Here is a 19,322-nt window from a genome sequence, read left to right on the forward strand (position 1 = left end):
AAGTGGTGATCCTAACTGACCTAAGACAGCGAATTTTTACTAGGATTAAATGTCAGGAATTGTGAAAAACTGAGTATAAATTTATTTGGCTAAGGTGTATGTACATTTCCGACTTCAACTGTATATTTTTATATATAGGGAAGCCTTAAGATAAATCATCCACTAGTTTAGAAACATTTTGTATTGTTTTTGAGTAAAGTAGTAATATGTTAGGTTAGTATGTTGGTGGAAAGATGCCCCTCCAATGTGGCCCCTTTATGGTTGATCATGTTTCTAGCTGTAATTGTTTATTTTTTTATTTTTTTATTTAACCAGGTAGGCCAGTTGAGAACAAGTTCTCCTTTCCAACTGCGACCTGGCAAAGATAAAGCAAAGCAGTGCGACACAAACAACACAGAGTTACACATGGGATAAACAAACACACAGTCAAATAACACAATAGAAAAATCTATACACAATTTAGGCACTGGCTAGCCCAGTTAGCTACCTAGCAACCTCACTAGCAGAATGTCTGAAGATAAATAAATGCTAGCCAGCTAGTCAGCATAAGCTAATATCTGCTAGCATAGCTACTTTCTTTTCAGATGTGAGTTTTCAAGAAATTATCTGATTGTCACGATCGTGTGGGGGAGAGACGGACCAAAACGCAGCATGTGGAAAATAAGCCATCTTCTTTTTTCATTATTTTGAAGAAGGTAAAACGAAACACTTACAAACTAACAAAACAATAAACGACCGTGAAGCTATGAACGTAGTGCACACACAGGCTACAAACGTATAACATAGACAATTACCCACAACAAACTAAAGCCTATGGTTACCTTAAATATGGCTCCCAATCAGAGACAACTGAAACCAGCTGTCTCTAATTGGGAACCCATTCAGGCAACCATAGACTTTCCTAGACAACTACACACAAACATAGACACAGCTAGACACATTCACTCAACACAAACCCATACACTACACCCAACACCCCCTTTACCATATAACCACCCAAAACCGACAAAACACAAACATTCCCCATGTCACACCCTGACCTAACTAAAATAATAAAGAAAACAAAGAATACCAAGGCCAGGGCATGACACTGATTGTGGTGGCTATGGCGAAGAGGCGCTTAGTAGTTCCCTGAATATTATTGAAAATGGGTAGGGCATTAAGGCAGCTGCCCATGCTTTTAAAGTGCCACCCAAAACCCTGAGGCGCCACCGAGACAAGCAGTTCAAAAACCCAGGCTACAGCTATTTGGGTGGGTTACCAGTCTTCACTGGCTCTTTCGAATGTGACCTGGTGAATCAACCTCCGCCACAACCTCCACCCCACAGCCTACCCAGCACCCACAGGTCTCCAGTGACCTTGCTCCGAATGTTGGTAAGAAAAAGAAACGTCAGCACACATTTTAGGAAATATATAGTAGCATATAGAGTGATTATAAATGTGTTTATTGAACCAATACTCATGAGTTCTGTTGTTGTTTATTTGTTTTTGTTTAAAGTACCAGTTCTACAACAACAAACAGAGGTAGGGGTCATATTGGGGTGGACCCCCGAGCCAAGGATATACGAGGCGAGGAAAAGAAAGGTTGAGCCGGCTACAGTCCTGACAGCTTCACCCCACAAGAGGTTCCTGGAGGACAAGTCAAGAAAGAAGAAAGCAAAGGGAGAAAGAACCCTGTATCGCTGAAGAAATCTGTGACACTAAAAAAGGTTCCTCCAGGTTCAAAAACCACAACAAACACCCTAAAAGAATGGGATGCAGAATGCTTGTTCTGTAAAGGGCTCCTCTCCGTGGGGACTGGATACAGAGCGAGCAGTGTCAGGTGGACTCACGAGCTATGCTCAAATTTAACTGGGGTGGATTAATTTGCGACCTCTGTGTCAATACAAAATCTGGGAAAATGCCATCGTGTTAAGTTATTGTTATGAAATGTTTAATATGCGTGTGTGTGTGTATCTGTGTGTGTGTGTCTGTGTGTGTGTGTATCTGTGTGTGTGTATCTGTGTGGGTGTGTAATCGATATTGAATCAGATATATTCCAATGAATTTCTTCCCAAAAAATCTAATTATTACAAACTATTGAAAACTATTGAATTTCATTTTACTGACTATGAGTTTAGTTTAACTGTACATAATGTAGTGTAAGGAAAAGGTCAAAGAAGAAGGAGAATTTATTTGCAGGTGAGGTAAAAAATAGGGACACTTCTGTGAAATCCTATGGCATAATCTTCTATTGGGCTAAGTATCTTACCCCGATTACACACACATTTTAGCTTGGCAAAATTCCCCTGTCCTAAAAAATGTATTGTATTAAATAACTAAAAATCTGTCAACTGTAGCCATTTATTTTCCTTTGTTGCGTTACCCTAAGCATGGCCATCATCCACCTGCATTTTTTTCTCTCCAAATGTTGCTTTTTTTGTGTCAGAAATTAGATATTGATCTTAAGGGGGTGAGCTGAGCTGTGAATGGTCCTGGTGCACCAAAAGGTGTCAAGTGAAGCCAGTTTGGATTTGTCTTCAGACCAATCACATCACATCAGAAGCCAAACGTCATTGACAGAAAAAAAACTTGAATTGTTGCATCTTGTTGTGTTGTTCTTCGGTGGCTAACTAGCTAGCTAAAATTGTCCCTTTCCTAAATTAGCCATGGATGGAGATAGGGATTTGGACTTGTAGTTTTACTTAATTCTCGTTACTGGCCAATGATTATAATGACGATTCTAATCCAACAATAAATTAATACACTGTGCCCATGGCCTGAGAGGATGGAAGTTCAATATGTAGCCAGATGTAGCATGCTAATGTTAACTAGCTCACCTGGTGCATCATTGCCCATGAAAGGAAGTTAGCCGAGCAAGCAAGCATTTTAGCAAGTTGCCTAGGACAACAAACACTACAATTGTGTACTGATGACAGAGTTATAGACCGTTTAGGCAACATGAAAAAAGAAGTTGGCATTGGTGTTTCTTTACAAGTAGGGTGAGTCAACATGTTTTTTCTACACACAAACACACAAATCAGTACCATGGACAGACACATATTTAGCTTACGTTGATTGTACTAAATCGTTTTTGGTATATTTTATTTGTCGTTGTATTAGACTAAACAAAGGTGATTAGATGATGTTGAAATGTTGAAGTTGAAATGGTGCTGGAATAGTGGAGGCAGCTCCTGTTTTCTTTGCGACTTGCTGTAACTCTCCATGGTTCTAAATCAATAGTTGTTTAGTAGTCTGAAAATGTCAGAAACATTACCTTGCTGTAGGTAATTTTTAACCTTTATTTGACTAGGCAAGTCAGTTAAGAACAAATTCTTATTTACAATGACGGCCTGCACCGTCCAAACCCAGCCGATGCTGGCCCAATTGTGCGCCGCCCTATAGGACTCTCAATCACAGCTGGTTGTGATAAAGCCTGGATTTGAACCAGGGTGTCTGTAGTGATGCCTCAAGCACTGAGATGCAGGTTTATGACCACTGTGCCACTCAGGAGCCTGTGTTACATGTAACTGTGTTACATGCAATATGTTTTGTGGATTTCACAGGACAGATTTTATTGTTGCATTTCCTTTAAAACAGCTCATATATTTTTGCACATCATTTTATACACATAAAAACGGCATAAAAGCATAAAACACAGCATTTCAGTATTACAAACAAGTTTGTTAAAAAGTACATGTTGTTAAAACCAATAAAAACAACCAGAAATATGTAAAACATCAAATTCTGTAAAAGCCATTTAAAATGTGTATAAATGAATTAACAAAAGTAAAACATTTTTAAGACATGGAAAACATGTAAAAAGTAACTTTGTTAAAAGACTGTCTTCGGTCTTTTGTACAGGACCGGGGTCCGAGTCCTTATCAAACTCGCCTCCTCCTGCTCCTCCGAATAAATTTCCGTCCTGTCCGTCGGGGCCCAAAGGAGATCCCTCCCCTAGGCGCCGCAGCGCTGTCAGGCCGTGGCCGCCAGGACCTTGGGTGTTGTGGGGGACCCTTCGTCTGGGGTCGAGGCCCCCTTTCTTCTGTACCACCCCAGGGCTGCCGTGGCTACCATGGCTACTGCCTGGGGGGCGGTCTCTACTCGTTTCACTACCAGCAGGTTGTGGGAGGACCACAGTGCTTCCTTCAGACTCGTGAGGGTGGACCAGAGCTTGGTGAAGGCCTTCGGTGGAATAGGCCTTCGGCCCACCCCATACAGCATGAGCTGGGGCGTCAGGTCCTCCCTTGCTGGCAGACACGGGGAGATCAGGGGGCCTGCTTCCTTCCACAGGTCCCTGGCGGCTCTGCACTCCCAGAGCAAGTGCCTCACCGACTCATCTTGGCCGCAGCCTGGTCGGGGGCACGTGGATGTCCTCACCATGCAACGAGAGTGCATAACGCCCCTGACCGGAAGGAAATCGTGGACGACCATCCAAGACAGGTCCCGGTGACGATTCAGCAGGACAGATGTTGCCATCTGATTTTGTAATTAAACAAATGTGTGGTTGAATGTATTCTCCCACTGTCTAATTATTGTCTCGGCCTTGTGCTTATATATCACGGTGTCAAGCAGTGGAGGCTCCTCAGAGGAGGAAGGGGAGGACCATCCTCAGAGAATTTCATAATAATAATAGTAAAACATTTAAAAAGTTATCCTTTTTTGATAAAACTATACTAAATATATTCACGTCACCGAATAATTGATTAAAACACACTGTTTTACAATGAAGGTTTACAGTAGCCTCAACAGCACTCTGTAGGGTCGCGCCATGGTGTAGTCGGAGGACAGCTAGCTTCCGTCCTCCTCTGGGTACATTGACTTCAATAAAAAACCTAGGAGACTCATGGTTCTCACCCCCTTCCTTAGACTTACACAGTAATTATGGCAACTTCGAGAGGACGTTCTCCAACCTAACAGAGCTCTTGCAGCATGACCTGGCATGTTGTCCACCCAATCAAGAGATCAGATAATGAATCTAGTATAAGCATAAGATACAGCTAACTAGCACTGCAGTGCATAACATTTGGTGAGTAGTTGACTCAAAAAATGCCACAATAGTTGAACAGTTAACAAATTTCTTTTTTCTTTAAATAAAGAAGCAAGAGAGATTTTTTGTTGTTGTTGCTTTCACTTACTTAGCTAGCTAGCTAGTTTAGCCTACTCAAACTGAGGGATGCTATGTTAGCTACAGTTGCTGGCTATGACTATCCAACACAACACTGGAACCCTTCCAATTCAAGGTAAGATTTTGGTTTACTATTTTAATGCCAGTGGGGCTCGTCGGTGTAACTGCTTATTGAACTGCACACTAACGTTACTGCATGATTGTAGCAGGTTTACTAATGCGTTAGTTCTATTAGTTATGTTGACTATGACACTACTTTAGCTAACATAGTGACAATGATGTAGGAGAGCACATAGATGTGAGAAGGAATACTACGTGGCTGCTATGAAAGTGAACTATGTTTATGTGTGATCAGGGGTTTATTCATTCCACCAATTCTGTTGTAAAACATTTATGTAACAGAATTAAACGGAACAGGGATAAGCATACCTTACACCCTAGATCAGCTAGATGCAGGCAAGTGCGCGCAAGGCGGGATTGAATGTGTCAGTGTCAAATTTCTATCGACCTGTGTGCACCTACATGATAAACTTTCATTCATAGGCTAGGTTGATGGGTATAGGGACAATTTGAGTATCATGTAGTACCCTAAACCTATTGATGTTACATTGAACTGGGTAAATGGAATATGAATGACAGTCATCCAATATGCTGTAATAGAAATAAGGCAATGCTCATGAGACAAAAAAAATCATCCTCCCTCATCTTAAAACGGCACCTGCTGCCAAAGCATATGAACTAACAGGTTACAGAAAAAACAATGCAATTGACACATATTTTGTAATATTGCTTTTTTGGGGGTGGGGGCCTTGCTTGCTTTCCCGGTGATTTTACCCACGCACCGCTACTGCCGACCTTGGATGTGGGATATAAAGTATTACATAAACAGGACATGGATAGAATAATGCTGGATGGATTCGCCATATAGAGGAAATGGCTCCATCTTGTGTTCCCAACATAGAGCAGGACCTGGTTGTCACACTTGTGACCAGACATTAATGACACTTTCAAAACTGGGAAAAAACAAGCTTCTACTGGAAAAATCGATTTGGATGTGTCATCCAACTCAATATTCCAACTCAGACCTCTTTCTAGAGCTCTGACGTCATATGACCTCATATTTTCCCAGCTGTTTTGAATGTGGCATCAAACCAGAGATACAATCCCTCAGATTACATAGTCAAATTTTGATAAACTCCCATATCTATTGGGTGAAATATCAGTGTGCCATCAGAGCGGCAAGATTTGTAACCTGTTGTCATACGAAAAGGGGAACCAGTGAAGAACAAACATTTCTCTCCTTTTGTATTTTTAACTATTTGCACATCGTTATAACATTGTACATAAGACAATGTATGATGTTTGAAATGTCTCTATTCCTGTGACACTTTTGTGAGTAATGTTTACTGTTAATTTGTTTATCTATTTCCCATGCCAATAAAGCCCTTCAAATTGATACTGTATATAATGGCGAGATGGTCTTGTCTCCACCCCAACAATGGGAGTTGTCATCCCAATGGCAGGCGGTCTGCTAATCATGGTCAGATAGACAAGTGAACCCTCTTGCCTCTTCCTCCCTGCCATTGACCACTTCTCCCAGTGAGGGGAACGTAGGACAGCAATGCCTTGTGAAAGAAGGGCTACTGATAACTTGTATTGAGTATTCTGGGAGAAACCGTTTGGTTCTTACTGGGGACTGACTGAAGGGCAGTGCCCACTTTTGACATCAACTGTATTAGACTTGTGGATTGGTGCTATTCTTCAAGTTTGAGTTGTTTCTGTCAACAAGTTACACAATAGAACTTTGATACAGTGAGTTATTTTGTACAATGGAATGCCACTAAAGTATCATCAGTCATGGCAGGGAATAATATTATCCAACAAGAGAATGTCAAGAAATGCTTGCTAGTTTTCTGATTCTACAATTCAAAACGTGTAGGTTTATGTTGAGTTTATTAACAGTTTTAACGTATCAGTACATGTACAAATTGTGAGGAACAGGAGGGAATGACAATAACAATTGATAGGAAACACATCCATGATTTTCTGAGTTTTGACAAGTCTAACGCCCATGAAGTTCCTGGTAGCCAGTAGTCAGCCTCGTCGTGACAGATCAATGTCCATGCAGCTGATATTCCATGAAGACCGACTCAGGGGAATAGAACACTAAAGAGTGGCGTTAGCTTCTTTTCCCCCGGAACATCGTCAGGGCACTTCTATTCCTCCTCTGTTTCGTATTGGTGTTTGATGTGTTTCCATAGTTTCTACAAACAAAACACAACATTGAAAGTTGAATTATATGTGCAACGACCTATGATGCATCCTTCCTATGAAGATTTAAATTAACTAGCTAGCTAATCAAATAGCCAATGGACATTTACAACTAGCTAGCTAGGTTAGCTAAAAGGCAGGCGGTCGTTTGTCCTTAGCAAGGTCAGACGTATGCTGCGGGAAGATCTGTCAGTAGACTTACCCCCCGATTCAATTGCTCGAATATGGCATCGCCTCCCTGGTCAAACATTCGTTCAAAAAACACTGCTCCGACCATGATGGTAACGGCAAAAGTAGATGTTCTCCTGAAGAGCAAATTGTAGACACCTTTAGCGAGCGACATGTCAACTGATGGTGATTTCGAGAAAGGAGGAAATGACGACATATTAAATTAAACCGAAGTATGATGGGAAAAGTAGTTCTAAACATGTGCGTCATATCAATGTGCGCCAAAGTAAACGTGAAAACAAAATACTGACGATATAACATACATGGTCTTTGAAAGTAAACACTTACATACTTACTTATCATACAAATATAATGATGGCAAACTGCGGAGTAGCTAAGCTGGATAGACAGCAAACCCGCTAGAGTAGATCTAACCTGTAGTTGCAGTTACTAGCTGTTCGAGGTCGTCAATAATTACCACAGCCACAAAGTGGTACTTATTTCTAAACCCCGCCTGTTTCTACAATTAATCTTGTTAAAATATGATTTTGAACCTAACCTTAACCCCAACGACGCTGCTAAAGTTATGCCTGTATTCAATGGAGAGATACAGCATATCAGCTAGCTGGCTGGCCTTTGCCATCTGCTTTGGTGGCGCCATTGAGAGGAGTGATTACTGGGGTAGAGGTAAATGTGAAAGTTGACCACATGAAGGGGAAGATTCCCGGTGTTTGTGATGCTCGTCGTTTGGTGCGACACGGACAGGGTGGTGTGAGTGGTGACGGGGGCGTGAGAGTCGTTGTCTGTCCTTTTGAGTTTTGATGTTGAGTCAACAAAGTGATGTTAGGATATATAAGTTATCCTGTACGAGCTTTTGTGCCAAATACATCACGTTTTTACAGGTGTCAAGCTTATGGGTATGTGGTAGCAGTGTATAGGAGGGGGGTTCCTAGGCGTGAGAAGTGTGCATAAGGGCATGAGACAAAGGAATGTGTAGCATTGGGGAAAGTAGTGGTATGTGTTAATAGTAGGTGTGCCAGTGTAACGGATGTGAAATGGCTAGCTAGTTAGCGGGTGCGCGCTAGTAGCATTTCAATCAGTTATGTCACTTGCTCTGAGACTTAAGTAGGGTTTCCCCTTGCTCTGCAAGGGCCGCGGCTTTTGTGGAGCGATGGGTAACGCTGCTTCGTGGGTGACTGTTGTCGATGTGTGCAGAGGGTCCCTGGTTCGTGCCCGTGTCGGGGCGAGGGGACGGTTTAAAGTTATACTGTTACACCCATGAGGCCGGGAATCAGAAATGTCCGGTGCGAGAGAGGCATGTTGAGATTTCCAGGGTTAGAGTAGTGCAGAAGTTGTTGTATGCTGAGGCAATGAAGAATGTAGAGTGGAGTGTGAGTAGTAGAGCTATACCAGTACAGAGGCGTAGGCCAACAAGTGAAATACAGTTCCAGTCAAAAGTTTGGACACACCTACTCATTCAAAGGGGTTTTCTTCCTTTTTACTATTTTCTAGATTGTAGAATAATAGTGTAGACATCAAAACTATGAAATAACACATATGGAATCATGAAGTAACCAAAAAAGAGAGAATACCAAGAATGTGCACAGCTGTCATCAAGGCAAAAGGTGGTTAGTTTGAAGAATCTCAAATATAAAATATATTTAGATTTGTTTAACACTATTTTGCTCACTACATGATTCCATATATGTTATTTCATAGTTTTGATATCTTCACTATAATTCTACAATGCTGAAAATAGTTAAAATAAAGAAAAACCCTTGAATGAGTAGGTGTGTCAACTTTTGACTTGTACTGTATGTTTTAGTAAGAATGGATTTTTAGCATTTATAGCAATGGTTATCAACTGTACTGCAGGGATGGAACAGAAGTCACAGAAAATAGAGGTTGTGGTGGCAGCTGCAGAGAGGTATTTGGGTGTGCAAGACTTGACGTCAGAAGAGTTACAGGGTGTGTTAAATGGTGGTGTCCCATCCTTTCAGGCTGTTGGTCTGAGGTAGAACCAAATGGATTTAAATAGTGGAGTAGGGTGGTGGGTTTGGTAGGGTAGTGTTAGAATGTAGGGTATTTATTTATTGATATATATATATATATATATATATATATACACTGCTCAAAAAAATAAAGGGAACACTTAAACAATACAATGTAACTCCAAGTCAATCACACTTCTGTGAAATCAAACTGTCCACTTAGGAAGCAACACTGATTGACAATAAATTTCACATGCTGTTGTGCAAATGGAATAGACAAAAGGTGGAAATTATAGGCAATTAGCAAGACACCCCCCTCCGTCTCATGCTACCACTGGAGTGAGAGCACCGCCAGCATTCAAAAGTGACCAAAACATCAGCAAGGAAGCATAGGAACTGAGAAATGGTCTGTGATCACCACCTGCAGAATCACTCCTTTTTTGGGGGTGTCTTGCTAATTGCCTATAATTTCCACCTTCTGTCTATTCCATTTGCACAACAGCATGTGAAATTTATTGTCAATCAGTGTTGCTTCCTAAGTGGACAGTTTGATTTCACAGAAGTGTGATTGACTTGGAGTTACATTGTGTTGTTTAAGTGTTCCCTTTATTTTTTTGAGCAGTGTATATAAATAATTAAGCAAAGTATAACAGAGTTATACTCCAATCTAGTAGGTGGTGGTACCACTTGCTAAATGTTATGTTAGCTGAATACTATGACTGAGTGTCCCAATCCTCACATAAAAAGGTTTGTATTGCTTATTTCTTTATAGCTAGTAACATTAGACAAGGAGGGTCAGTTCATTGGTCAACCATGGTGGCTGGAGTGAATGTAGGTTCTAGACCGAGATGCTATCATGGCTGTATGCCCTTGGGTTCTCAAACTACCCTTTCTCCAGCCCTGATTTAGCTACCTAAAGTCTTGATGAGCAGGGGGTTGGAGGATTAGTAGCCTATGCAATCAGGTGTGTAGAGAGTAATGTTGGCACGAAAGCCTGCACACCCAGTAGCTCTACACAAGAAGGGTTTGCCAACCCTTGACTCACTGCAGGGTAAGCACTTGAAGGTCTTGGCACTTCGATTGGGGCCTGTAATGTGACGGTCATATTTTCAATCATTGGGCTTGTTCGACATTGCATTCAACAGGGCCATCACCTGACTGATCTACAAATCACCTTGCATCAAAAATAACAACTCATTATTATTTGTAGATCAGTCAGTCCGTCACAATTTATGATACATCATGGTTTTGATGCTCTTGAACACAGCCATTGTTTGGTTTCAGAGATATGAGGTGACTCTAGCTGACTGAACTGAAGACAGAATCTTAACTATGGGGAAGCGGTATTACTGTGACTACTGTGACCGGCCCTTTCAGGACAACATGCACAATAGGGAAAAACACATGTAAGGTGTTCAACACCACAGACCTAAAAAAGCCTGGTTTGACCATTTCAGAGGTAAGAAATGTAATTTCCCAAGAGTTTCGGTCCAACATAGTTGAGGCCTCGGTCTGAAGAAACATTGTGTTGGTGCGCTCAAGTGTGTAAAAAGTTAAAACTATACGTTCATGGAGACTTGGTATAAGATGCTTTTAGAAAAAGGGTTGTCTATGGACTGGTAGAAAAATTAGGGAATGATGGCTATCACTTGGCTTACTTTTCCCATCAATGCACTTTTGAAGAACAGATGAAGAAACTTCTTGATTTAAAAAGGCTTTATATACTTGGCATTTTGGCAGACAGCAGGACCAACATCAAGTTGCCAATGTGTTTTCAGAATCACATGTATTGTCCTACATTAGGAAAATCTTGGCATAGCTCACACATTTCATACACAAAACATATAGATAACGATTCAAGAAACTAACACAGACATGAATAGTACTCCCCCACCTGCCCATACGATGAAGCTACATGGAATTTGCTTAGGCTTAGTTTCCTGCATCAGATCAGGGTGTAAGGTTTGACACAGTAACCAATCAGAAGACGTAATATAATTACAAAAGAACAGCAAAAAGAGATGGTTGGGGTTAAATTCAGATGGATGTGATCAAATGCAATTCAGTTCAAGTCCTTTTCTAAAAAGAATTGACAGTGACCTTATCTCTGCAGTTGTTTTTATCATCTGACATACTTATGGTAATAGGCTGTAGATTTTAATGTACACATTGACAACACTTCTCCCATCACAGATACAGCAGCTATCCTGTATGATGAACGGACTAAGAAACCATGCAGGAGGTTTCTAAAGACTGGTAAAGACTACAATTAAAGATACAAGGAACATGTCGTGTGAATTAAAGACCCTTACGATTTATCTGTGTAATGCTTATATTTTTGTCCTTTGCATCAGGCCAGTGTGTGTTCGGCAACAACTGCAGATTCTCTCACATGTCAGAGGGACATGGAGATCAAGCTGATCCTAACTGTTATAGGCCTATTTCTATTTGGACCTGTTAATCAAAAGTGTTGGAAAAACTTGTCAATAATCAACTTACTGACTTTCTTGACGTCTATAGTATTCTCTCTGGTATGCAATCTGGTTTCTGCTCAGGTTAAGGATGTGTCACTGCAACCTTAAAGGTCCTCAATGATGTCACCATTGCCCTTGATTCTAAGCAATATTGTGCTGATATTTTTATTGACTTGGCCCAAGCTTTTGATACGGTAGACCATTCCATTCTTGTGGGCCGTCTAAGGAGTATTGGTGTCTCTGAGGGGTCTTTGGCCTGGTTTGCTAACTACCACTCTCAAAGAGTGATGTGTATAAAATCAGAATCTGCTGTCTCAGCCACTGCCTGTCACCAAGGGAGTACCCCAAGGCTCAATACTAGGCCTCACGCTTTTCTCAATTTACATTTTTACAACATTGCTCAGGCAGTAGGAAGCTCTCTCATCCATTTATATGCAGATGATACAGTCTTGTACTCAGCTGGCCTCTCCCCAGATTTTGTGTTAAATGCTCTACAACAAAGCTTGCTTAGTGTCCAACAAGCTTTCTCTACCCTTGACCTTTGTTTTGGAGGTGTTCAGAACAAGGTTATGTGGTTTGGTAAGAAGAATGACCCTCTTCCCACAGGTGTTATTACTACCTCTGAGGGTTTAGAGCTTGAGGTAGTGACCTCATACAAGTACTTGGGAGTATGGCTAGATGGTGCACTGTCCTTCTCTCAGCACATAACGAAGCTGCAGGCTAAAGTTAAATCTAGACTGGATTTCCTCTATCATAATCGCTCCTCTTTTACTCCAGCTGCCAAACTAACCCTGATTCAGATGACCATCCTACCCATGCTAGATTACGGAGTTATAATTTATAGATCGACAGGTAAGGGTGCTCTCGAGTGGCTAAATGTTCTTTACCATTTGGCCATCAGATTTACCACCAATGCTCCTTATAGGACACATCACTGCACCCTATACTCCTCTGTAAACTGGTCATCTCTGTATACCTGTCGCAAGACCCACTGGTTGATGCTTATTTATAAAACCCTCTTAGGCCTCACTCCCCCCTATCTGAGATATCTACTGCAGCCCTCATTCTCCACATACAACACCCGTTCTGCTAGTCACATTCTGTTAAAGGTCCCCAATGCACAAACATCCCTGGGCCGCTCCTCTTTTCAGTTCGATGCAGCTAGCGACTGGAACGAGCTGCAACAAACACTCAAACTAGACAGTTTTATCTCAATCTCTTCATTCAAAGACTCAATCATGGGCACTCTTACTGACAGTTATGGCTGCTTTGTATGATGTATTGTTGTCTCTACCTTCTTGACCTTTGTGCTGTTGACTTTGCCCAATAATGTTTGTACCATGTTTTTGTGCTGCTACCATGTGTTGCTACCATGTTGTCATGTTGTGTTGCTACCATGCTGTGTCGTCATGTTTTGCTGCCTTGTTATGTTGTCTTAGGTCTCTCTTTATGTAGTGTTATGACTCTTGTTGTGATGTGTTTTGTCTTATATTTATATTGAATACATTATTTAAATCCCAGGCTCCCGTCCCTGCAGGAGGCCTTTTGCCTTTTGGTAGGCCGTCATTGTAAATAAGAATTTGTTCTTAACTGACTTGCCTAGTTAAATAAATAAATAAAATGGAGAACCTAAGAATGCAGATTGAAGGTCGGTTGTTTCCACAAGATGGCACTGTCTGCCATGGACATGGTCCTCAAATGAAGGGTAGTCAGTTATGAGCAATGGCGTCGTCGTCATTTTAGTTATGCCTTGCATGATGATAACATTTTTAAGAGGTCAAATTTACATCATTATGGTGGTAAGTTACTCTGGTGTTTGAATTATGAACATGCAATGCTCCTCTTCATTTAGGTGGTTCAATGAAATCCCTCATAGTAAGCATCGTTACTAATTTTATTCGGAATTCAAAGTTACCATGGTGCTTGTGTTAATTAGCTCCATATTAAGTGGTGCAGTCTGAACTCTAGATGAAAGATGGAGCAGAGAGGACCCAGAGCACAGAGCATCCCCTGAGCGGAGCATAGAGGAGATTCTCACCAGGAGGGAGAAGAGGAGAGCCGCCCTCAGCAGTGGAAGGTACAGTACGAATAAATGGTAAAAGGCTGTCAGTACTTCCTGTGCATGCTAGTGGTAAAATTTTATTTTCACTTGCACAGCGTCATATTTGATACCATCAGTGCAAAGATAGCTTTTCCTCTTTTTCCTTTCCCTAAAATGGTTCATCTGTTTTACTCCCTACAGTGTTTTGAAAGAGGAAGATGATGACAATCAACCAGAGAATGATATACCGCCACATTTCCTCACAATTCCTGACCTCCCTCCCTCACTTCTGTCCCCTCCCCCTAGTGGATGGAAAGTCTGGCTGAACTGAATGGGGTTAATTAAAGGAGATTCACCATTGTATTTCTCAAAGTTACACTTGGTGATGCAAGAACTGATCATTTCTTTTTATTAGGCCTCAAAGTTTTACTTGATGAAGGTGAGTGAATTTTTTATCTTCATATTTTAATTGAGTTTCTTCATTCGTCTACATTAGTCTTATGAATTATGTGCATGCAGACTTGTTGAGTAAGTCCTTGGATTCAAGAAAATGTATTATGAATTATACATTTGCAGAATGTGAGGTTGTAATGCTTTTGAAATGATAACCTCAGGAAAGCAGCAGTACTGGAGTGGCTACCACATTTAGAAAAAAAACTATGTGATTTCCTTCCCTCCACCTATTCTTTATGATGAAAAAGTGGTTTGTGTATTTTGAGAAGATTTATTTTGAGTGGATGGAAGTTACAGCTTTACCTCATCACTGACGTTGGCCACATGCACAAAAGATGGTGTCCATATTTGTAAAAACACATTTTTTGTGTCCCTATCTTCAGGTAATAAAATAGTGTTTCGCCACGTTTAATTTTTAAGGGATAATAGAACAAGTGCTATTCAGGACCTTACTTCACTGTGTAATTGGAGCCCTGTCAGTATGTGCCACACAACTGAGGGCCAGATAAGACAGTGCTTTGACAGGATGTCACATCACCATGTGATGGCGACCCTTTGCCTGCATCATCTGCCTCTCCTGTGACACTAACACAGATTAAAACCCAAACCGCTACACCCTAGAATAACATTTTCAATTGGTTTCAGATTGGCTCTGAGGGAGATGCCAGGACAGGGATACTTTGCTGGTTGGTTGGCCAGCAGTGTGAGTACCTCCTCTACTCTGAATATTATGGCCATTCTGGCTGTATTACATCTCTGGGCTCTGTGATTAAAAACTCACATGGCCAATTTTGAAGCAGGACTACAGTTACTGACTTGTCTCAAGGCCTTAGTAAGCCCCCACCGAGAGCCCTGATAAGTTTCCCTGAACCAGGCATAAAATAACTCAACATAATTAAGTTGGTATTTACACTTGTAGTTTTGCATTTATTCAAAGTATTCACCAAAATGTACTATGTACAGTCATTGTACCAAACAAAATTCTAAGTAGAAAAGTTTGTAGCTATTAATAGTAGCTTTTTGCTACCATCCAACCATTAGTATGCAGCTTGCATTGGTTGATTAATTGCCGGTATACTGTGCTCTTTATATCTGCTCTGCTTCTCTTTACCATCCTCACTGCTCTTTAAGACCTTAACCACCTCCAATGAGAAGTTGCTGTGCTGAATACTGAGTCCATTCCCTGCTGAAATGTGACACATTAACAACGGTCTCTCTCGGCTCCGCAAGAGAATTACAAGCAGAGTCCCAATGTACGAGTGGCACAGCGGTCTAAGGCAACGAATCTCAGCGCAAGAGTTGTCACTACAGTCCCTGGTTCGAATCCGGGCTGTATCACCTCTGGCCATGATTGGGAGTCCCATAGGGCGGCACACAATTAGCCCAACGTCATCCGGGTTTGGAATGGGTAGGCCGTCATTGTAAATAAGAATTTGTTCTTAACCGAGTAAAATAAAATAAATAAATGAATACAAATGTACATCGAGTCTGTCTTCCTTGAATCCGTGATAAAAATCTGTCACCTGTGTCTTGGAAATATCTCAGTAGGCTATTTTGTAACAGGTTGTTAGTGTAATTGTGTTTTACACAGGTGTTACTGAAAGCAGTTTGTATTTTTTGTTATTCTACAACAGTCCCCCTCCCTACTGATGTTCCATTGTTGACTATGTGCTGTAGGCACCTGGCAGTAGTAGAGGTCCTTCACTGTGAGTTGGTTTGTTTTTCACAGTCCAATCATTCAAGTACTGCATTTGGCTTTTATGGGCTTGAGGTTAAATGCAGAATAAAATCCCCTAACAGCAAATCAACACTACAATTTAACTTTGATTTGCAACACACAGTAAGAGAAATGGCTCCCCAGCAGCAAGTCTTCAGCTTCTCTGCTGAATGCATATGCAGCAGGAACTGATGAGATTCAGTTGCCAGCACATGCCAGGCAGGTCAAACCTCATTTCACTGATTGGTCATTAATCATTAATGTCATATTTGTATTGCTATTTAATAGATATCACCCTAGTAGATAGCTTGGAATTAGGTTCAACATATGGAATTGTCATGATTGCTTCTTACAGTGTGTGTCATGTAAGAATATCCAGTTCTAGAAAATGGCAATGTAAAACAACTGGAAATTCATATTTGGTAAACATTCATATCTAATAAACATTCAAATTCCTTGTTTGGAATTGAAAGGTTGATTTAAAAAAAAAAAAGGGAAAAGGAAGGTTGATTTTTGCATTATGCAGCAATAATGGTTGTAAAGATGCAGTGGGGTAATAGATCATATATTCATAGTGTATGCAGCTGCTTGTTGGACCTGTCATTGGTATGCAGTACGAGATGCATTAATTATTATTAACGCTGGGCACATTCTCCCCTTCCCGAGAAAAGCACCAAAAGTTGTAACATTTAATTAAGACGAGCAAGGTTCTGCATTGCCTTTTGGGGAACGGGTGCCAGGCTTACCACAAATTGCTCTCAGTAATTTAGCAACTGCAGGCACTATTCCAAACTTAGATCCTGTTTTAAAACCATCCAACCATTTTAGCTTTCTCTTCTAACAAATGTAAATACTTAAAACAGCTTGGCAAATCTCAGGAGAATAACATGTTGTATGAATGTTCAAAACGTAACTGTTGAGTCTTACTCTATCCACACAATATTATAAACAAAATGTGTTCCAGTGATATTTTTGTCATGGTCTGGAAAGCGGCCTAGATGTTTTCAAAGGCATGTAGATATTATTGGATTTTGTGGTTCCTAGAATATTATTTATTTAAACTCTTTGCTGTGGTGGTATGTGTTACAGTCTATGAAGGGCGATGTGGAGTTAGGATACCGGATATGCAAAAGAAAAAGTTGGAAAAGGAATAAAGGCATAGATTACCATCATTACGTTTTAATTCGTTTCTGCATATCTGCACTGCTCAAAGAAACCCATTTGAAACAGCACCACTTTTTATTTAGATCCATTGCATAATCATTTCAGTTTATTGCATCTTTGGCTATTTACCATCGTTAAAAAAATAAGTTCCTGTGAAAAATGTAACAGTTCATTTCTGTCCTTCTCCCAGGGGATAAACTAAACAGCCGTCAATATGATCCAAAGTCGATCTGAATTGTCCCCCCCCCCCCCCCCTTTGAGAGATCTTTGGCCAGCCAGCAACTAGTGTCTGCCAAAGTCCCCTTAGAGGAATGTTATAGACAGTCTACAAGACTCTTATGAGATGGAGGTCCTCAAGGGAGAAAGGAAGTGCCTTCCCTGGGTGTGAATCATAGACCTGTCACTGTCAGAGGGGTGAAGAGAAGACATGTCTTGTTTGGGACTAAAGTTCAGTGAGTGCCTCCATGTCAGATCCTCTCAGGTCATCAGCTTGTCAAGACACGATATCATCAAACAGGAGTCTGACATGTAAACAACAAGAGATATGGGAACCCTTTGGGCAGTAGCTTTGTTTTCATGTTGCATGGTTTCATGGAAAATGGAGCTGCGTGATCAAATGGATCCTTGCCATTACTGTGCATTGATTAGACTTGATGTTACATTCATGCTGATGTAATGTTAGTGCCTTGAGAGGTTGGCTGTCAGCTTATTATATCATCTCTTGAAGATGTATTTATATATATATATAACTATATGTTGTATTGCTGATTCTCTTCAGATAACACATAACTTTATCATTCCCCACTTGAGTACTCACTGTCTTTTATTATTTGATTCCTGTTAGTAAACAGGGCAGAAAGAACTGCCATTATGTATTTGTCAGACCCCAGAGGCTATGTATGGTAATTTCAGGCAGGTTTGCTGGTATCTCCCATATAAATCATTTATGAACAATTATATGATCAACTAAAACAGCACTTGCAATTCACAATTCACTATGGTAATTCTGAGGATATAGAAGTTCCTAAAATGGCCTCAAATGTATGACTTCCCATGGGATTATTCTGGTATGTGTAACGGATGTGAAATGGCTAGCCAGTTAGCGGGTACGCGCTACTAGCATTTCAATCAGTTACGTCACTTGCTCTGAAACCTAGAAGTAGTGTTGCCCCTTGCTCTGCAAGGGCCGTGGCTTTTGTGGAGCGATGGGTAACGACGCTTCGTGGGTGACTGTTGTTGATGTGTGCAGAAGGTCCCTGGTTCGCGCCCGTGTCGGGGCGAAGGGACGGTTTAAAGTTATACTGTTACATTGGTGCCGTGACCCGGATCACTGGTTGCTGCGGAAAAGGAGGAGGTTGAAAGGGGAATGAGTGTAACGGATGTGAAATGGCTAGCCAGTTAGCGGGTACGCGCTACTAGCGATTCAATCAGTTACGTCACTTGCTCTGAAACCTAGAAGTAGTGTTGCCCCTTGCTCTGCAAGGGCCGCGGCATTTGTGGAGCGATGGGTAACGACGCTTCGTGGGTGACTGTTGTTGATGTGTGCAGAAGGTCCCTGGTTCGCGCCCGTGTCGGGGCGAGGGGACGGTTTAAAGTTATACTGTTACATATGCTCAGAAGAAAGTGAAATGGGCCAAGAACATTGAGATTCTGATTTCCAACACCATTATTTTTCCACCCAGTCTGTCTCCTTTTCCACCTCTTTCTGGTTTACTGAACATTTGGACCTGTCTAATGATATCTGCTACTACTCCGTATCTAAAGTTTTCCTGTCTACTCATGCTGGGATTTGAGTCCCAGGGAACCAGAGCTACTGATGTCTGTCTGAAGGTAGGGCCAGCATCTGGCCCGTTGGGATTCCACCATAGAGCTACAGCCATAACACTGATGGTGCTACAGAAATCAGCTGAAAGATTCACATTCAAACTTAATTAGA

At 41.2% G+C, this 19,322-nt stretch overlaps 1 protein-coding gene and 1 long non-coding RNA gene across 2 annotated transcripts; one reads left to right on the plus strand and one right to left on the minus strand.

Annotated features, from left to right (window-relative positions):
* Positions 1 to 7,043: 7,043 nt before the first annotated feature.
* Positions 7,044 to 7,763, minus strand: LOC129814407 (cytochrome b-c1 complex subunit 9-like). The gene is made up of 2 exons (XM_055867515.1): positions 7,581 to 7,763; positions 7,044 to 7,371 (listed from the first exon to the last, which is right to left on the minus strand). The coding sequence occupies exons 1-2, from the start codon at positions 7,761 to 7,763 to the stop codon at positions 7,324 to 7,326; spliced, it is 231 nt and encodes a 76-aa protein (XP_055723490.1). The 3' UTR covers positions 7,044 to 7,323.
* Positions 7,764 to 13,607: 5,844 nt separating this feature from the next.
* Positions 13,608 to 15,936, plus strand: LOC129814415 (uncharacterized). The gene is made up of 3 exons (XR_008753255.1): positions 13,608 to 14,088; positions 14,254 to 14,491; positions 15,151 to 15,936. It is a non-coding gene; the product is annotated as an uncharacterized LOC129814415 (long non-coding RNA).
* The last annotated feature ends 3,386 nt before the right edge of the window (positions 15,937 to 19,322 follow it).

Source organism: Salvelinus fontinalis, chromosome 2, assembly GCF_029448725.1.
Source record: "Salvelinus fontinalis isolate EN_2023a chromosome 2, ASM2944872v1, whole genome shotgun sequence".
In the NCBI taxonomy this organism is placed as follows: Eukaryota; Metazoa; Chordata; class Actinopteri; order Salmoniformes; family Salmonidae; genus Salvelinus; species Salvelinus fontinalis.